Consider the following 18,879-nt stretch of genomic DNA (forward strand, 5'->3'; position numbering starts at 1 on the left):
ATCCTCATGGCTTTGGAGGACGATTTGTCCTGTATGATCTTCTTTTTTTAATCAATGTGTTTAATTAATGCAACATGCGTGTTTGGACACTACAACCAGATCATTCTGAATGGCCCCAGAAACAGGTTTAAAGACGTCTAGATATTAGCCTGTCAGAAAAGCTGAGCTTGGACATTTACTGCATTCTTGTGCTCCTTTTTGTTTATTATCACACACTGTTGTCTTGAACTTGGGCCTTCAGTGGTCTCATGTTAGTGGGAGGATCTAACAGTGCTGCTGCCTCTCTATGGTTGGTCTCTGTTGGCCAGTTCTACAATAGAATGATTTTTAATTAATATTCCATTGATTGGGCTCGTGAACTCTACCCCCGGGGCTTTGGCCCAGGTAAGCTTGTCCTTTGACAGAGTCAACATTTGTGATGGTCATCACAGGCTATCAGTGGTTATCTACGTATCAGCCAATCAGGAGAGGCTGGTCAGGGTCTGCAAATACATATGCTGAGCTACAAACAGGCTCAAACAGGTAATTATCTGCCTACGGGCATCATTTTGGGAAAACAGACCGCGCGACGTCATCGACCTGGTGAAAGATCCGTGAAGAGGGAGTTTATTTACTGCTGTGGTCCAGGATATGAGCAGCATCAGAGAGAAGCACTCTCATGGCCCAGTTGGGAGAGTTGACCCTGCAGGATTCGAGCAACCGCCCCGGGGCCCTGCGCTCGCTCACTGTACGCCAAACCCAAATCTCTGCCACAACATCCCCAACTGGAGGACTACTCCCTCTGCCATGTTTGCTCAGCTGCTTCGGCTTTGTGTCCACATATCGAACCCCTCATCTCTGCTCCCTGTCTGTTTTCTCCCTCTCCGCCTGTTTGGTTTCTTTTCTTCCATCAGTTTGTAGTTTCATTTCTTCCTTTATTTGTCTTTTGGAGAACACGACTGCTGCTTCTGAGGAACCGAGAGCAGGAAGGTCCAAGGTCGAGGTGTGGTTGCACGAGGAAGTCCCCCATCTGTCGTATGCTGTCCTGTACAGTAGCCGTGTTAAAGGTTCTGAATTTCAGGGAATCTTAACCATTAAGGAGGCCTTGTACAAACTCATGCGGCAGTATTCTTCTCTAGCTGGACCATGGTTATTACAGACGAGTCATCAGGACATGAAACAGGAATGTGCAGCAGGAAATGAAGTCCTACTGCAGCTCTTCCGGTCTGAGTAGCTGTATTGTAGCTGTATTTTCAAGGTGGGTGCACATCAGGCATGTAGGGGTCAAAGGTGAGGGAGTCAGAAGGGCCAGGTCTGATGCAGATGGAGAATTTGGGCTTAAAATCAATTCACTTGACACCAAATGTTCAGAAATGTAAACTAGAAGGTTTTTTTCCTACCTGCTGCTGAATGTGCTCCTCTGGTTAGAGTAGTTAACACGTGCCACTGGGTGGTTAATAAATACTACAGCAGTATGGATGCCACATATCACAGGAGTCTATTTTCAACATATCGGCCTCACCTGCAAAGACGCGTAAGCGTTTACGGCGTGGTGGAGGGCCCAGGCCCGACACGCCAGCGCACTCATCTTCATCGTCACAGTCACCGCTCTGGAACCCCTCCTCACCGCCGTCGCTCCATCCTCCGCGTGACCGGGCTCTCCAGCGCTTCTCGGATGTCGTGAGCTGCAGCAACTGTGTGGGAAAGCAAGCGGATGTCAGAGGTGAAGGTCGCGCCCCCTCGGATGGAACGCCGCGAGGCAGATCCCATCAAAACCATCGCTGCCATTATCCAAACTGGAGTTATAATCCGAGGGGAGACCAGAGGAGGCAAATGAGCAAACGGCCCTCGGCAAAGAGGAAATGCTCTTGTTTGACTGAAACAACTGATATTTGGAGAGAGTGAGTGTGGAGAGTTTGGAGAGTTCCAACATCTGTAGGCAACAGCACGCAACAGCCAATAACAGTATCCTGGTGGTCTGCGATGTTCAGCTGATGCATGGAGCTCCACAAATTAGAGCACAACACTCAAACACTGCACAAATCATGAAATGGGCCAGTTCTGGGCCGCTGCCCCGCTTCTCTCCTCACTGTAAGACTAACCCCGTTACCACCAGGCAGAAGACAAATGCTGTCAAAGCACGCTTCGTCGAGAGGACCGAGGCTCTGACTCCATGAAATTTAGGAGGAGAAAAAAAGCCAAAAGCCAACTGGTGCGATTGTGTTGATTCTGGCAAACGTCCTGGCCATGAGTGGTTGTCTCAGGGCAACAGAGATACAACAACACAACAAAGCACATTCTGTCCATGTGGACATGAGGTCTGAGCAACTAAAAGGAGAACACACACGCACGCACACCCACACACACATACCCTTAAAAGGTTTACATGTGTGCTGTAGAAATTACAGTCTGTTGGCTACTGTACCAGTTATAGACCGGTATGTGTGTGTGTGTGTGTGTGTGTGTGTGTGTGTGTGTGTGTGTGTGTGTGTGTGTGTGTGTGTGTGTGTGTGTAAACAATATTGAAAAACCTCTGTCTTCCTCACCGGACAGAACAGAACCATTAAATAAACCCATATACCGAACTGAGCAAATAAAAACAGCTCATCTGAACTCACCCGTGATAAACATGTTAGTCAACACGGTGGATCTGGGCCCATTTCTCAGCTTCCACCATGTCACACGTGAGTCACAGCTCGGCGAGTTGCTGAGCAGATGTGTGTAAAACCGGCCCTTTTGCCCTCCATACTTCTTCTCATTTCACCACTCTGCTTCCATCCCTGTTTTTTTTATTGATTTCCGTTCCATCTGCACATGTCAGCGTGCTTTTCTGTTGTTATTTTGGATGTCTGGGAGAGAAAATTGAGCTCATATGGGCTTCACCTGAGGTCAGCGGCGCTGTCGGCCTCCAAAATTGAGTATTTTATGCATGTGTGCCTAACAATATATTTAAAATCACATTAATCATACAATTACATCAGCCAAAAGATAAACAGCTATGTTCCCTCCACTGGCATAAAGCGGTCAGTCTGTGTTTTACTGGAGACAATAAAACCTTATGTTTAACAAGAGAACACACATGATTGTGTTCCTGCACATCTAATAAATCCTCATACATCACATTAAGACCAGACATGGAGGATGACAGCATCTCTAAACGCTTGTCCAGTCAATCCAACGGGTGGACGGACAGAAAGTCACAGCAGGATAGCTGGTGGAACATGTGGTCACCTGCTATAGAGCCCAGAAACTTTACACATAATGAAAACCACATTTGCCTCCATCTGTGTCCTCTGTATCCTGGCAACAGAGGATTACAGTACACACCCTTTAAAATTCAGATAAATAACAGATGAAAGAGGGAGGAAAGATGCAGCTCGGGGAATTTCAGCATGAAATTCCAAAAGAAAAGTGTCAGGACTGAGGGCAAATGAACAAAAACAGCTTTTATTTTCCCTTGTTAGCATCCTGATGCTGTGGTGACGCGAAGGTTGCTCAATCCATCGGGAATATCTGAGGATAATTTTGTTCCATTTCATTGGGAAGAATTAGGTTGTATCTAAGCATGTGCCAAATTATTTAAATCAAGCAACCTTCTTTTGACACCTTTTTGAGACCTATAACAAAGATCAAAGAGCTGCTTCTCACAGCCTTTTCTTAAAATTGAAAATCTCATGGTTCATAAAAGGGCACAAGTCTGGAGGAAACAAGATCCAAAACATACAGGCTCAAAACAGCACCATGAACAGCATAATAAGCATCAGGTTTTGGCAATGTAAATACATCAATCAGTCAGTCACATTTGCTCTGGTCCCTGCAGGATTCCTCAGTGGCAGCGAGCTTCTGTTAGCTGACAGACTCTGGCACTGCTGCGTTAGCAGGGAGGGGTCGTCTCGTGTCCCCGGAGGACGGCTGAGCCTCAGCATGAGCTGGTGAGAGCCTCCCGATTTACCGCAAGAGGCAGAAACCACAAGTTGCTTTGGGTTGGAATCTTCTGCAATTAAAATACAGAAACCGCGAGCAAAAGGAAGCAAGGAAGCAAATAAAAGTGACATTTTTAGGGAAACGCTCAGTATGTTTTTCATTAAGAGAGAAAATCTGGCATTCTCACTTTTCCCTTTTCCCCATTTTCTTTCAGAGTTCCGTGGGGAATTAGCTAGGAAAGACATCTGGACACACATAAAATTTAATCAGGATGGCTGTATGCATCCTGCCACAAAGTTAACTGAGCCATAACACTAAAGTGCAAGTCACACCGAGGAAAGGCGGGTTCAAAGGCCACATGCGAGGTCCAAACAAGTGGCTAGCTGCTGAACGCCGGCCAGAGACGCAGAAACCACAAGTCTGACACGTGACCCGATCTCTGCGTCGGGTCAGTGTTCAACATGACGGCTGCCGCTGAGCTCCACAGCTCCGGACCCGGCTGAGCCAGCATGGAGGTCGGGGTGGACGTCTCAGTCCAAATGATATAAAAACAGCAAAAAAACACAAACATATTTTGTGAAGTGAAATGAAAACCTTTAGAGGACGCTGCAGGGATATGAGGGATCTAGAAAAAAGGGGATTCTCGATCGCGTGTGTGGCTGCAATCAGACCCTGTGTTATGTCCTCTTTACGCATAAAACATGTCTGGACACGCTGCTCATGACTCGGCTCGGGCGGAATTTGCTTCCCCGAATGTTTCTATCAATGCTCAACACATCTTGTCTGCAAATCTAATCTACAGAACTTCAGGCCTCGGTTCCCAGTACCCAAACAGACCCCTGCCTACCCGAGGCTACGTTCTAAAAGAAAATTAGGATTCTGAGAGAAGTAAGTCAGCCCTGCTCTGCTGCATGTTTCCACTAGAACAGCAGCTCTTCCCACCGGAATCTCCGTGTCACCATCTTCCGTAAAGGATCTAGCTCGGAAAACGAGCAACGATCACGTCCGGGTTTAATTAATATGCCGCCTATCTTCACGTGACCTGTGTAACCTTGACATTGGAGCTTGTGTTCAAAGATCAACAACCAATTTTAAACTGAATTCCATTAAATTCTGTGCCCAGAAGAGCTGCTGGAGTAGAAAAGAGGGACACTGGAGGTAAAAAGAGCGAACCCTGTTTCGGCTGATAAACCCTGCCTCGTTCATCCAGCTCCTACCGACCTCTGACCTCGCCTTCCTCTCTGTTCTCGTCCGTCCCCAGCTGCCCGTGCTTGAGCAGTCGCACACAGGCAGCGGAGCCTCAGACAGTTAATGCAGACGAGATTAATTTCCTGATGGTAATTCCAGTTGGACCGGAGCAACCGGAGGGGAAAAAAACGGAGCTCTCCATTCCAGCGGGACGGACACGTCCACGGTCGTCTGAGCTGGTGAGGTTGTTTTCCTTTCGCCTGGACAGAATGTCTGGACTGTTAAATGTTAAGATCGCAACATTAATTCAACCGCTCCCGTCAGCTGGACCGAAACCTTAAAGCTCCTGTGGATGTTTTCTAAAGCCTGTGGTGAAAATTCAAGTAGAATATTGAGTGACGTGTTCCGGAGAGCGCACCGATATTGGAGCTCAGGTTTCATCATTTGTTTGAGTTTCCACAGAGTAAATAGTTTTTTACAAACAGATATGTCACTATTCTGGAAGAGTTCTTCAACCATGTTCTCACGGTGGCCTGGAACACTGGGAGCTTTCACATCAGGCTCCTTAAGATTATTTCTGGGAATAGAAGACAAATGCAAAGAAGACAATGAGCATGGTCCTGCTCGAGGTTTGTTCCTGTTAAAGGGGAGTGTTCCAGGCCCAGGCCCTGGTTTTCTGTAAAGCATCTGGAGACAAATCTTGATAGTGATAGACGCTGTATAACAGTATTAGAAAGATGAATCGAATGAAACGAAGATGATGTTTCTAAATACTGAGACGCTGGCCCTTTAACAACAGTCATGGTGTTGGAATCTTAGCAAAAATAATAAAAAGAAATGACCATTTAATAGAGTGCAGCAGCAGCGGTGTGAGGAGAAGAGAGAAGAGAGCGTGGGGAGCCAGACCTGCCCAGTGCCATCATACTGGTCCCACTAGAGTTTGCTGGGGTCCACGTGACTGTGACATCAGTGCGACATCCAAGAGGAACCCAAATGAGATTCTACCACAGAACCCACCTCCACTGTGCCACAGGTGGCGGTTTTAGAAGCTCAGCACTGACAGAAGCATTATGGGTAGGCATGTCAAATGAGGGTCTGAGGAGTCATGTCCCTCAGGTGCCCCCCCGGAAGACGCACTAATAACACCAGCCGTCCACCTCGCCTTATTCCAACCCATAATCTAACGGGAGCATGTAAGAGCTGGCTGATGACATTTGCATTAAACCACAGAGGCCATAAAGTTGCATAATCTATACATTACACACACACACAGTTAAGTCAACGAGGGTATTTTCTGTCCTGGATACGTCTGAGATTCTGCTCAGCAGAGAGGAGGGGACCCTGCAGCAGTAGAAACTGTCCCCTGTGGAATTAATGCCCCTGTTCTGATCATATTAATGACGCTCCTCAGCACACGGTCATTGGGTCAGTGCTGTGTTCTCCAGAGCAAATCATGGCCCTCAGACAGCCCTGGGTCCCAGAGTCGTGTGTGACAGAGACGGATGTGCTGATGTCTCCCAGAGCCCCAGGTCAGCCCCATGGCTCTGTTGTTGGACCACTACTGTTGCTGCACAGATAAAGAGAAAATGGCTGAAAGGAAACACACTTGTGAGTTGAGTTTTTAATGCGGAGTTAAAATGTGAGTTAGTGCAGAGCCCCAATGCTGTTTCGACCCCCCCGAGAGAAAAGCCACGCCAAACAAAAGGCAGAGAAGATCCCTGACCTTCACAGGGAAGGCCCTCTGATGACCCAGCAGAGACAGGAAACGGGAAGTGTGACCCCTGACCCCTCTGGAGGATCCTCTTACACAGTAACTCATGATTATGCCCAGTGACAACAAGTACAGGATATAGATCCTAGCAGGGCTGAGGAGGGATCCTCTGCTGCTTGGGCTTCTGTTTGCTCAGAAATATTAGATTAAAACACACGAAAGCGTCATACACACGCATTCAGAGGAGTGTGTGCTGCTTCCTGCCCATAGTGCCTGGTGCCTGGCTTGTGCAGCAGGGTTTTTATAAGCCAACTGCTCGGTAATTATACCCAGTGGAGTGATAGTGGTGTGGGAGCAAAGGGGTGGAGCGCTAAATGGGGGGGTTCAGACCTCAGGGCTAATGGTGGTGGTTAGTGTGTGTGTGTGTGTGTGTGTGTGTGTGTGTGTGTGTTAGGGGGTCACGGAGGTGAGGAGGAATGGGTGGCAATGGTAGACGCTCTGTTTAAGCCTCATTACCAGGCAAACTAATTGGGAGGGAAAAGACCCTCAAATGCTCTGTCTGACCTCTTAGCCAGCGGGGGTGAAAGCCACAGTGGGAGGTGCGTGTGTGTGTGTGTTGGTCACTACTACTACCAATAGTAATAATAACAATAATGATAAAAACTTAGCGCAGTTTCGGGTAGATGAAAGGACATTGTGTGTGTGTGTGTGTGTCCAGATCCTCAGACCAGGTGTCACACCTCATTTAAGAAGCCCTCACAGCTTATGCCTGATCTCATACACGCCAGCAGAGCAGCCCTCCTTCCACCTCCATTTCCACATCAGTTGTTCTTCACACACATAAAAGCGGGCAGGCGAGAGGACAAAGACCCTGAGGGCATCTATTAAATAGTGCCTCCAAAGCCCTCAGTAAATAACATCAAACACATCGCAGACTCTTTGACTGGAGAGAGCATAATGGCCAGGTTAGCGCGTGTACGTTTACAAAACAGCAGGGCTCGTCTGACACCCGTGGTGTCTATTAGTCTGCCTGGGAGCAAAGTCACCGGAACGGGATCTGTTGCTGCTGCGCCGGAGCGGCTCTGCCTCCGATATTTGCTATAATTATACCTGCGTCCATGTGTGGCCGCCATGAACTGCTTCAAGTGCCTGCAGTCAAGACGGTCTTAGCACAAGTGTGTGAGCTCTATATTCAAAGGTGTAATCTGTGTACGCATGTACAAGGTGTCAAGAACACACTGGCCAGGCTCCGGTGGCCCAGAGGAAGTCAGGCTGCGTGATGGAATTCGTGGCGCTTAGGCTCTGGTTTATTTTCCACTGTGGATTCCTCCTACCTGCAGGATTTTCCCAGGTCCTGGCTTTAATTAGACTAGGAAGCCGAGAGGAGAGGAGGGGAATTTAGGGTTTAAGAACTATGCAGAGGGGGAGGAGGAGGAGGAGGAGGAGGAGGAGGGTGACAGAACTGGAGTCTGTCACACACAACTCAGCACAGCTGGAGAGCTGCGGAGCAACAAGCAGGAAGCTATAACGGCCGATAAAGCCTGCAAAGCGAATGAAAAATGGAGGCTTCTGTGCGCGAGTCTTGAGACGTGCAACCAGGAAGAGGCTGTGTGAATAATCCAATGAGGTCTGACCCTCCAGAACCAAAGGGATGGTGGGGGGGCGTGCTCTGTAATCAAAGGCCGGTCTCATAATTGGCCTATTTCACCGCGAGCTCAACCATCTCCTGTGAGATTAAACGCCGAGACGAGAAATCTGATACTCTGGGAAGCTAAACAGATGTTCTGGAAAAACAAACTGCTCAGAACAAGAACACATCACCAAACTAATATGCTCTAATTTGGGAACGCTGCCTTCGCGCAAGGGAACCAGCTCAGGTCGGTTTTCACGCCGCCAAAGTATTAATAGAGCGGCGAAGGCACAGCGAGACCCTCGTCGCAAATATTGTCAGCTGGGGCCCGGGAGAATGTGGCCCGGCCCCTGCTTTTGTCAGCTTTAACATATACAGGCTGCGGCGCGCAGACGGGACCACACACGGGAGTTTGGAACATGGTGTAAGCATGTCCGTGGCGCCGCAGTCCCGCGCTGGTTAATGATTGCGAGTAGAGAAGCAATAACCAGAAGATGAAAGCTGTCGCCGTTCATCCATTTACAGAGCCCAGTTCACTAAACCGGGCTTAGGGAGCCGGCGGGCGCTCCAGGCAGGAGTGAATGTTTTATAAGCTCCGTCCTGTCTGGTGTTTAGTTTAGCCGCTACAATGATAAACAGCAACTGTGCGACGGTTCTGCTGCATTTACGCACCCGCCATCACCGAGGTGAAGGAAGTGGACTGTGGCTGAGGCGGCTGGGTAAAGTCGCCCCCCAGGAGGAGGCTGGAGTGGTCCGGTAGCCTCCTCCGTACCCCTGCACGGAACCAGGTGACATCTAAAAATACTCCCGGAGACGTGGACGCAGTTCTGGGGCTTCTGGAAAAGGGAGGAGAGCGCAGAGGGAAAGAATCTTTTTTTGGGTGACTACTCCTAAGAGCAGGACTTTTGTTGGACGGGGGTGATGTCACGCTCCCGTCTCCACGGAACATCACTTGTGTTTCAGTCTCGCAGGCTTTGGGCCGAGACCGATTGTTAGAAAGTGGGTCAGCTCAAGTTGGGAGAAATTTTCTTCACAGTCGAGGGTGAATATTGTGCACTTGAGTGGTGAATGTGTAGCATAAAAGAGCCCCCTTGGACGTGTAATGGATATGGGAGGGGCCTGAGTGTGGAGCTGAGGCCTACAGTCAAGAGTCTGCTGTGATCCAGTCAGATCAGAATCCTACAGCCTGCAGCTCTGAACATCCCGTACGTACGACATCACAAGACCTAAATTCATGCATTGTGCTCCTCCTGGTTGACTTCCAGGAACATTACATACCATCTGATTGTTGGCCCGTCCTCATCCTCTCCGTAGAAACGGGGCAGATGAAAGCAATTATCTGTGAATCGGGCCTGGGCTCTCATATCAGGTGGTTAATTACAACATTTGTTTTTAAGCTGGGCAACGTCCCGAGCTGGTGGTCTCTCCACCGGCAGGGAGGAGACCTTGTAAAGCTGCTTTTAACTCCACATCACTTTCTCCAGCACCTCCACAGGATGTTTACGCCACGTTGGCTCACAGGCAGGATCAGGAAACGCTAGGCTATTCCAGATCCAGTGGCTTCACGAAACAGCCTCCGTGGTCTGCCCCACGTGCAGAAAACCTGCTAGATCTTGTGCAAAGTGTGCTCGCTTAAGCTGTTGAGGGACGTCGGAATGCTAATATTAGCATTTAGCTAAAGGCGCCTCTAAAATACTGCTGAAAAACATACAAAATACAGGGAGAGAACCAAAGGAACAGCTCCACCTCAACGTCAACACCAGAAACTTCAAAAGACGTTAAATTTAACAAGGGGAGTTTTTTTATGGCGGGATTATTGTATCACATTGCATCATACTGTAATGTGTAATAATCACAAGTATTTTCTGTAATCTGATTCCCGCACAAGTGGCTTTGAGTCAAAGGCTGTTTTACTTCGCATGAAGTATTCGATCAAGCGCAGGCAGCCTTTTGTCAGATGTGGATCCAGCCCACTGATGTCGGGATCCAAAGGGAAGTTCAAGCAGAAACTTAGTTAACTCTCCTGTTCGGGTTTTCAGACAGCCGATTAAAAACTCGCGCGGCGGCGCAAGCGGGCGGAATGAAGCAGGAAAACGCCTGTAAATGACATACCTCCGAGGAGATTATGTACACGCCGTCTGAAACACACGCTCATCAAAGCTTTATCAGATCCTCATGGTAAACAGTCTGCACTGGAGCAGCTTATGATCATTATCGTGATTAAAGCCGGGAAGCTTTATTGAAATAAAGTCTCTAAATCATATTTCAACCAAGCCTCCCTTTTAATCTTATCCTACATTTACGAGTGAAAACCAGAGAAATGCCACCTGGTCCTAACAGTATGTTGCGTTTTAAACAGAGACGGTCTGGGCCAGTAACACAGGACCTGGCTCTTTACTGGTGAGAGCACCATTCTGCTCTGTGCTTGTCTACTTTACAGGGTTTAGTCCACTTCTGTTGGACACGCTGTAAAAAATCCAGTCTCATTAACTGCCAGATTCCGTAAGGATTTCTTAACCTTATGGCGATACTGATGCGTGTGAGTGCCTGTTCTGTTTATATGATTCACATGGATCATTCATTTTTACTTTAGCCGTTAGCGTGTCCCCAGTTACTCAATTACTCAAGAATTTCATGTTTGGGACATCGCATAAAGCTGTAAGGAACCATGCTGTAAATATCTGGGAATTAGGAGGTTTGGAAAATGTGACACGTGTGTGAGCCTGGGTGCTTTTGTCCCGCTGCAGTGATGCTGATATTCACTGGGGAAACGGCACCTTTTCTTTTCCTTACAGGTAATCCAGCCTTAAAACAGGGCCTTGCAGCAAAACATCTGTATTTTTATCATGTGTCCACAGGGGGACGTCCACACCGGATCTAAGGAGAGCGGGCCTGCAGCGCTCAGAGCAAAGTGAGACGAGCGGAAGAAAATGTGTGAGCGCGCCCGTGTCTCTGTCAGAATCCCATCTGGACCTGGACGACACGGTTCCTGTCTTCTTGTCGGACTCACAGATTCTGTTTGAAGTGTCTTGATTTACTTTGATTCAAAGTCGTGACCTTGTTGAGTTTCTCTGGGGGGAATTATAATAAAACAGAATTTTTAAATTCTCACCTTCACTTTTCTGGTTTTGGGTCCAGGGGGAGCTCAGAGGAGGCTGCAATGGAACAGGTTCACACAAACGAAAGGGACACGCACGCACGCACGCACGCACACATGCACGGCTCACCTGGTTGATGTGTTTGAGTTTGTCTATTATCTGGCTGATGACAGGCTCAGGGGGTTTATTGCCTCTGGACTCGGTGCCGGGGTGCAATCTCTTCAGGCCAGGTCCGGGGAACCTGACAGGACCAGACGGAAACACTGAGTCAGTGTTTAAAGGAATTTCACTGATATTAGAAAGCTCGCGGCAGCCTTGTGCACAGGTGCCCGCACATCCGGCTGGTTAGCGCCATCTAGTGTCGGAGGAGGGAAGAGCTCACTCATTCAAATCGTAATAATAGACTTAAGTTTCCCTCCCTGAAGCTGCTTCATCCATAATTTTTATGTATTTTTGATGTTGCAGCAGCATCATCAGGATGTCCCTCAAAGGAGTCTTTTGGATATTAAGTTTAAACAGTAAGAAGGGACAGGAAGTAGAAATATCACGTCTTTACAATTCTTTTGCGACCCTTTTGTGATTTCTGTGCGTCAGCAACTGGATTTAAATCAGGTTTAGTGTTTAAAAGGAGCAGTTTTGTCCTGCTTAGCAGTGATGGATCAGAGGCAGGTGTTCACACGTCTCAAACATTTCTTTGTTAAGGCCCCAGCAGAAGGAGGCCAGCTCACACTTTTCTGCAGTTTTTTTCCCTTCCCCTTTGGAAGGTGCAGGAATTAACCCCTTCCTACCCAGATGAGCACAACTTCAGGGAAGCTAAACTCGCACTTTTGACTGTGACACATTCAGAGGATCTGCCAATAATAACGTAGCGCTGCCAAAGTGAGAGGTAGAGACAGCTTAGAAAGGTTGTTAAGACGTGTAAACATGCACGCTTGAAGTCACACACGCACACACACGCACACACGTTTTTACCTGGCGTCTCATTTATCAGTCTGCTGCTCCCCTTTAGACTTTCCATTACACTCAAATTACATTTCCCCTGATATTTATTCTCCTTATTAGGAATGATCTCAGTTCCTCTCTGCTGCTAATTATTGCATTAATAATAGAGAGATTAGTGAGCCATTATGAAAAGAGGAAATATGGGTCGATGATGGCAGATTAGAGGAGACAGATTTAAATCAAGACAGAGCAGCGACCACAGGGGGTGAAGATCCCCTTTATTTAGCAGGGTAGCGCCTGTGTTTGAGCTGCTTCCCACAGTAGATGGACTCATGGCCGCCACTAATGAACGGGTCATTCGGTTTATTTATTTATTTCTCTTTGTTCCTTGCCAGCAGATCAATTATCAGGCTGTCGGGTCCATGCTGGACGGCGTCTCTCGCGCTGGAAGAGACACAAAAGAAGAGAAGAGTGCACGAGTGCAGGTGTTAAAGCAGCTCGTGATGGAGTCTGGCACTCTTCACACCGCCTGCTCACACCTTCAGCCCCCCCGGCTCTCACACAGCCCTGCTGTTACTACCGCTGGGCTCCTGTCCCATCTTTAGATGACAGCATTTGTTTTATTTGTCCTTTCCATACAGCGCTTGTGTGTCTATATTCGCACTAACTGATAGTTGCCATGGTCACACCGGCTTCACATCTCTTTAAGCCTCTTGTGAGTGTGACAGTCCCCGTGCTCCATTTTAAACAAACAAAAAAGAAAAATAACTCATTGCACTGAATTAAGTCATCTACTTCTGGAAAGGTGCAGGTGCTGTTGTTAACCTTTGACCCTGAATATTACAGGGTCTTTACTGTAAGATGACCTTAACTAAGGGTACAAATGGGATCTTTATAGAAGTCGGTTACGTTTGAAGCCGTAACAAAGCAGAACTCCGTCTGTTTCCCCCAGCTATTAGCATAGCTGACGTGAAAATGACGTTTAGCTGATAAATGTTCACATAAGCCTGCATCAAAGCAAGTATCTGCTGTTTATTGCCTAAATATAGAGCTATTTTCACTCTATAATCCTGTTGAAAATGATATTTATTCCTCAACTCCTGATGTCACTCAAGACAGCCTAAAACCCCCAGCGACACCCCACAGCTGGGCCGTTACAGCGGGTTAATGTGATGCGTTCACACTCACTGATTAGTGCTGTTTCATGAGTGAGTCATGACGTCAGGAGACGGGAAACACACTTATTTATTGACGAAGAACGCACTGAAATGCTACATATGTTGGTTCACCTTTCATATTCTTATTCCTGACCCTTTTTCCCCTTCAAAGGTCACGTGGGATGAGCTCAGCCACACAGGCGTGTGCATGGATGCGGCCACGTTCTAAACCTTTTAGTGGTGCGCTCTTCATCCGCTCAGAGCTGGGCGAGAGCAGCCCAAGCCTGCTTCTTTTCCATCTTCCCCCTGCAGCGTCAACTTTCTTCTGTCCCTTAATTAAGCGTTCAGCGTTGACACGCGGCTTATCTTTGGCGTGTATCAGCTCTGCAGAGGTCGATTCTGTCGTCAGATCCAGAGGAGGGATGGAAATATAATGTGAGTTGACACAGATCTGTTACTGCAGCTGGAGTGGAACGCCTCTTTGATATGCTGAGAAGTGTTGCTCCCTCTGATCTTAGCTCCAGGTGGGACGGTAAACACGTCTGATAAAAAGTGCCACAATTAGCGGCGCAGATAACGTCGCGCAGGCCCCGCCCCTCCTGGGATTATTACCCCCACCTATCTGTCAGACAATATGAAAATGAAAATCCAATTTAGGAGGATAATGAGGGATGATGTCGAACAAATGAGAGGGTGAGTCTGGAGTGATGTGCAGGATCCTGCATGCGCTCCACATGCTGGGACCTGGGCCCCACTACAACGCTGCACCTCTACCCTTGTGAGGACTTTTAAAGACATAATATATTACCCATCTCCCTACTCTAAACCTCCCAACTACTGCCTGACCCTGACCCCGACCTTGACCCTGACCTAGAGCCAGTTCTAACCTAAACCTTAAATCCATGTCTTAACGTTCAAACAATCCTTTGAAGTTCTGTGAACCAGTCAAAATGTCCTCACCTTGCTAGTTCAATGCATATTTTGCTGCTCAATATGGACACACACACACACACACACACACACACACGCACACGTAATTCCAAGGCTGACGTACCTGTCTGTCATCTCCTGGCCGTTCCAGCAGAGGGAGTGGTTGGATGCAGCAGCCTCACGGCTGCACAGCGCCTCCCCCAGGCCGCTGTAGAAGGAGTTGAAGCCCCTCAGGCTGGATATGAACTCCCTGAAGCGGTTGAAAGGAGAAGTTCAACTTAAAACGATGGAAATGTGAGCTATTATGATTGCGACTCACACACCAGCAGGGGAGAAGATGAGAGGGATAATACAGTTGGCAATGGAGTGCAACAAAGACACAAACTCAAGGTAGAAATAAAAGAGGGGATGGAGCTTTATGACTTTATTCCTCGTCAGCTATAATCTGACTATTGTGCTGCTGAGACCAGCAGGCCCAGTAAGTATTATTACGCTGGTCTTTTAAGCTTGTTGTTGCACCAGTAGAGATGAGTAGAGAGAGAGAAACAGAGAGAGGGAGGGGGCGAGAGAGGAGAGAGAGAGACAGAGGGAGGGGGCGAGAGAGGAGAGAGAGAGACAGAGGGAGGGAGCGAGAGGGGGCGAGAGAGGAGAGAGAGAGAGAGGGAAGGAGTCACAAAGAACCAAGAAACACCCTGTCAACACTGTCAGGGACCATACATCTCCCCCCCATACATCTCCCCCCCCCCCCCCCCCCCCATACATCCTGGCCCCTGTAGGGCTGGAGAGGAGAACACTGCACCAGCATCTGGAAAGGTCTCCCTCTGGTTCCTGGGTTCCTGGTTGCCTCACCTGCGGAGGCCGGCCAGGGTCTCGTCAGAGTCCGGTGAGGGGGTCTGGACGCTGCGGGCCGACAGTGCGGCGGGAGGCTGCAGAGGCGGAGCTGGGACCGAGCGAGAGACCCGCTGGGGAGCGTTTCCACAGATGCCGCTCACCTGCAGAGGACGGCGGAGAACGGAGAGATCAGGAGTGAGCAAACCCCCCCTCCCAACACACACACACACACACACACACACACACACACACACACACACACACACACACACACACTTGTGTTTCATTGCTCCCAGTAAGCCTGTTTATTCAAACGCTGACACTGCAGACAGCAGGAACCTGTCAGGAGGCAAAACCACCGACCTTACTCAGCTGAGCCCCTCCGTAAACCGCCGTCTGTTAGAGTCTGTTTATTTTTGGGAGGGATAAAGGTGGGGGAGGATTTGCATAACAAACAAGTTATTGTATTTCCTGCCAGGCCTTTCTGGCTTGTACAAATTTGTAATCACAAGACTGCCGAAACCGAAGCGCCAAATTAGGCCTCTCCGCTGCTTCTCCCCTCGCCAGTTAAATGCCACCGTGTTTCCACGTGGGATGACACCAGCACAATAAACACGAGGACCCTTCTGTCTCGCAGAGATAATGAGCTCGCCAGATTCTTTTCAGGTGCAATAAAAATGCAAATGGCCTTGATGTTTAGGTTGTGCTTTAATGACTTGACGGCGCTTTAATTTCCCCAAAGATGCCGGCCAAGGTTGTGTCCCGCTGCGTCGCAGTGACCCGGTCCACTCAGGCTCGGAGGGGAAACAAGCAGGCGTCGCCGTGGATGCGGGCGGATAGAGACGCTTTGGAGAGAACATCTTTGTCTGACTGACCGAGAGACAGACAGACAGACAGACGGAGAGAGAGAGAGAGAGAGAGGAGGATAAAGAGAGAGGGGGTTCTGCAGACCAAGCAGAAACCATAATAAGTGCTCATATCACTGTGATGGATTATAATGTGTTAACTTGATAAATATGACTCTATACACACACACACACACACACACCTACATGTATCTATCGGCACCGGTACTGGATCTGGGCTGATCATGGTGAATCAGCGCCACATGTGCAGATCCAGTGATGTGCACACATTCATCTCTGTCCACCCATTGTCTCTGGCACCTCGCTCTCTTCCTCCACATCCTCTCGTGTAATTCTCCTGCACTCCGGCGCCTCCAGCGAGCGCCGGCGTTCCCATGGGCCGTGATTAATGCGACTGGAGTTGTGTTCCTCGCTCTGCTCGTGGGCTCCCGGGTAGCCGTAGGGGAGTTGTGGCACAAGGGAAGAACTGATTCAGCACGTGGGCTCCTCGGCCCCCGCCTGCCCAACCACCAGCTCGGGCTTGTTTTCTAGAGTTGGTGGAGATCAAACGCCATCCAGGTGCGTTACGAAGCTAAAAATGATGGTATCGGCAGGGTTTATAGCTCCTCATGGAGAACGCCTCATGAGAATGGCGTAAATTGAATCTCTAAACAAATCAATGGCAGTAAAAATGGCTGCTCTCCATTCTTGCAGGAACCTGTAGGACATGAGTGAGGGGGGTCACTATTTGGCAGCACATCACCTCCTACTTTAGTTCTACGTGTTGGAAGCTCTAATTTGAGCTTCCACCATCAAACAGAGCTGGTTTTTGATGGCACGTTCCCAGTGAGGGCGAGTGCGAGCTGGTCTGTCTGGGCCAACGTTTGCTTCTACTGTAAAAGTCTTTGGCCTTTGAATATTGCAATTATCCCGCAGGCAGTTTAAAGAATATGATTTAGAGTTTCCCATAGACGCCGATCGAATACGAAGTAGTGTTTGTTTGAATTGATGACCCAGAGGGATTCGGCACATCCCGACGCCATTCGTCTTAAACTGGCTCTTCTAATTACATTACGTGTTGACTGGAGCAGGCTGAGCCAGAAATATGGGCATTAACTTAGGAATAAGAGGGAAAGCACCATGTTAGCGGCTCTACTGTCAGTGTGTTGAAATAAAAATGAAGCACTGGTGTAATTTGTGGTCTCGTTTCTGGATTAAAGTGATGCTTTAAAAACAAACAAACAAACAAATGCAGCGCATTTTAATTGCTTCACCCCGTGTTCACAGAACAGACGATGATACGGTGATGGACTGAAGTGTGTATTTCAACCCCCTGAAAAGAAAAAGCCATAACAAAATTTGCAAAAATGACTAAAACACAAAAAACACACATATTTGTGAGGAAGCAGAAGAGGAGGCACCACTGGGCGACCCCACGGATCCACCAACATAGAGGATGAAGTATTCACCGATAAATTGTGATATTTTGTGACTTTATGGGCTGTATTCAGCGTGTGACATCACAGCGGTGACGCGCTCCCTCTTTAATCAGCAGCAAATCCGTCACATTTCTGTCCCAAACAGCAACTGATCTTCATTTTTAGCCAAAAAGGTCACGGGGTGATAGATGCCTCCTCTGCACTCGCCTGTCTTCCTTCCCCTTGGGCTCGCTCTTCACACTCATCCATTCTTCTCCCTCTTTTTTTTGCTCCTCTTTGTCGCTGCCTCTCCCATCTCTTTCTCCTCGGTAACCGGTAAAAATAGAGCTTCATAAATCATGCATCTTCTCTGTGTTAGAACCAGAGGAAAAGAAATAAATGGGAAATGGAGGGGTGGGTCATGTTTGAAGGAGAGAGACGGATGATGAGGATGAGATGAGGAGATGAAGGTGGATGACTTCAAACTCCAGGAGGGAAGTGTGAGGATGACACGGAATAGATTGGAGCTGCAGGGCTCTGGCTGCCCTCGCCGTCTCTCTGAACACGGCTTGATTCATGCAGGAGTTACGTTCCTGGATGGAAAACCAACGTTAACATTCTGGGGAGCCAGCTGGCGGATGATGAGTGGTCATCTCCCCAGCCCTGAAACAGGCCCCCTCCTGATATAAAAAACCCAACCCATGGAGACGCTCCCATCACTTCTGTAATGCTTTGACAACAGGTCAACAGAGACAGAGCAGCCACACACACACACACACACACACACACACACACACACACACACACACACTGAACTACAAGAGCTGCAGAACATACTGAAGTACCATGAATGTCTGTTGTAACACTGCTGAAGCATAGAGGTAAATAAAAACGCTATATTTTTTGTGCTTCACAGTTAATTCTAAAAGGTTATACACGCACCTTCCTTCGTGGCGAGGAGTGAAATAGCTGCATTAGCTTGTTGTGATACCAGATCAGATTCACTGCAGCTGTTTAATAAGATATCTGATCAGCAACCACAGTAGAAGATCTTTATGCTCCAATTCTGAGCTGAAGCAGTCGTGTAGTACAAAATACTGACTACCATAAGTAGAAAATATATGTTTTGGGTTGTTTTAAGGATTTTTTTATCGATCTAGGATGACAGACATTAGGGTTCTGAGCATTAGGATTAGAGCTCTTCAGAGCCCATCGTGGTATCTGGT

At 48.2% G+C, this 18,879-nt stretch overlaps 1 protein-coding gene and 1 long non-coding RNA gene across 3 annotated transcripts in view; one reads left to right on the forward strand and one right to left on the reverse strand.

Annotated features, from left to right (window-relative positions):
• Positions 1-18,879, reverse strand: part of gpc3 (glypican 3) — a 65,064-nt gene that overhangs the window by 7,884 nt on the left and 38,301 nt on the right. Inside the window, exons 4-8 of one of the 2 annotated variants that reach the window (XR_008952078.1) lie at positions 15,409-15,551; positions 14,684-14,809; positions 11,660-11,771; positions 1,380-1,673; positions 8-1,293 (exon numbers count right to left, since the gene is read on the reverse strand). Coding sequence is in view for 1 of the 2 variants with exons in the window: in XM_057043298.1 (XP_056899278.1) it covers positions 1,502-1,673; positions 11,660-11,771; positions 14,684-14,809; positions 15,409-15,551 (553 nt within the window). In the remaining variant the exon portion in view is untranslated. Of the gene's footprint in view, positions 1-7; positions 1,294-1,379; positions 1,674-11,659; positions 11,772-14,683; positions 14,810-15,408; positions 15,552-18,879 lie in introns of those variants that run through there. The other variant, XM_057043298.1, reaches the window with a different exon arrangement.
• On the forward strand, positions 15,316-17,429 carry LOC130531343 (uncharacterized). Its single transcript, XR_008952080.1, has 2 exons — positions 15,316-15,585; positions 16,133-17,429. It is a non-coding gene; the product is annotated as an uncharacterized LOC130531343 (long non-coding RNA).

Source organism: Takifugu flavidus, chromosome 9 (genome assembly GCF_003711565.1).
Source record: "Takifugu flavidus isolate HTHZ2018 chromosome 9, ASM371156v2, whole genome shotgun sequence".
Taxonomy (NCBI): Eukaryota; Metazoa; Chordata; class Actinopteri; order Tetraodontiformes; family Tetraodontidae; genus Takifugu; species Takifugu flavidus.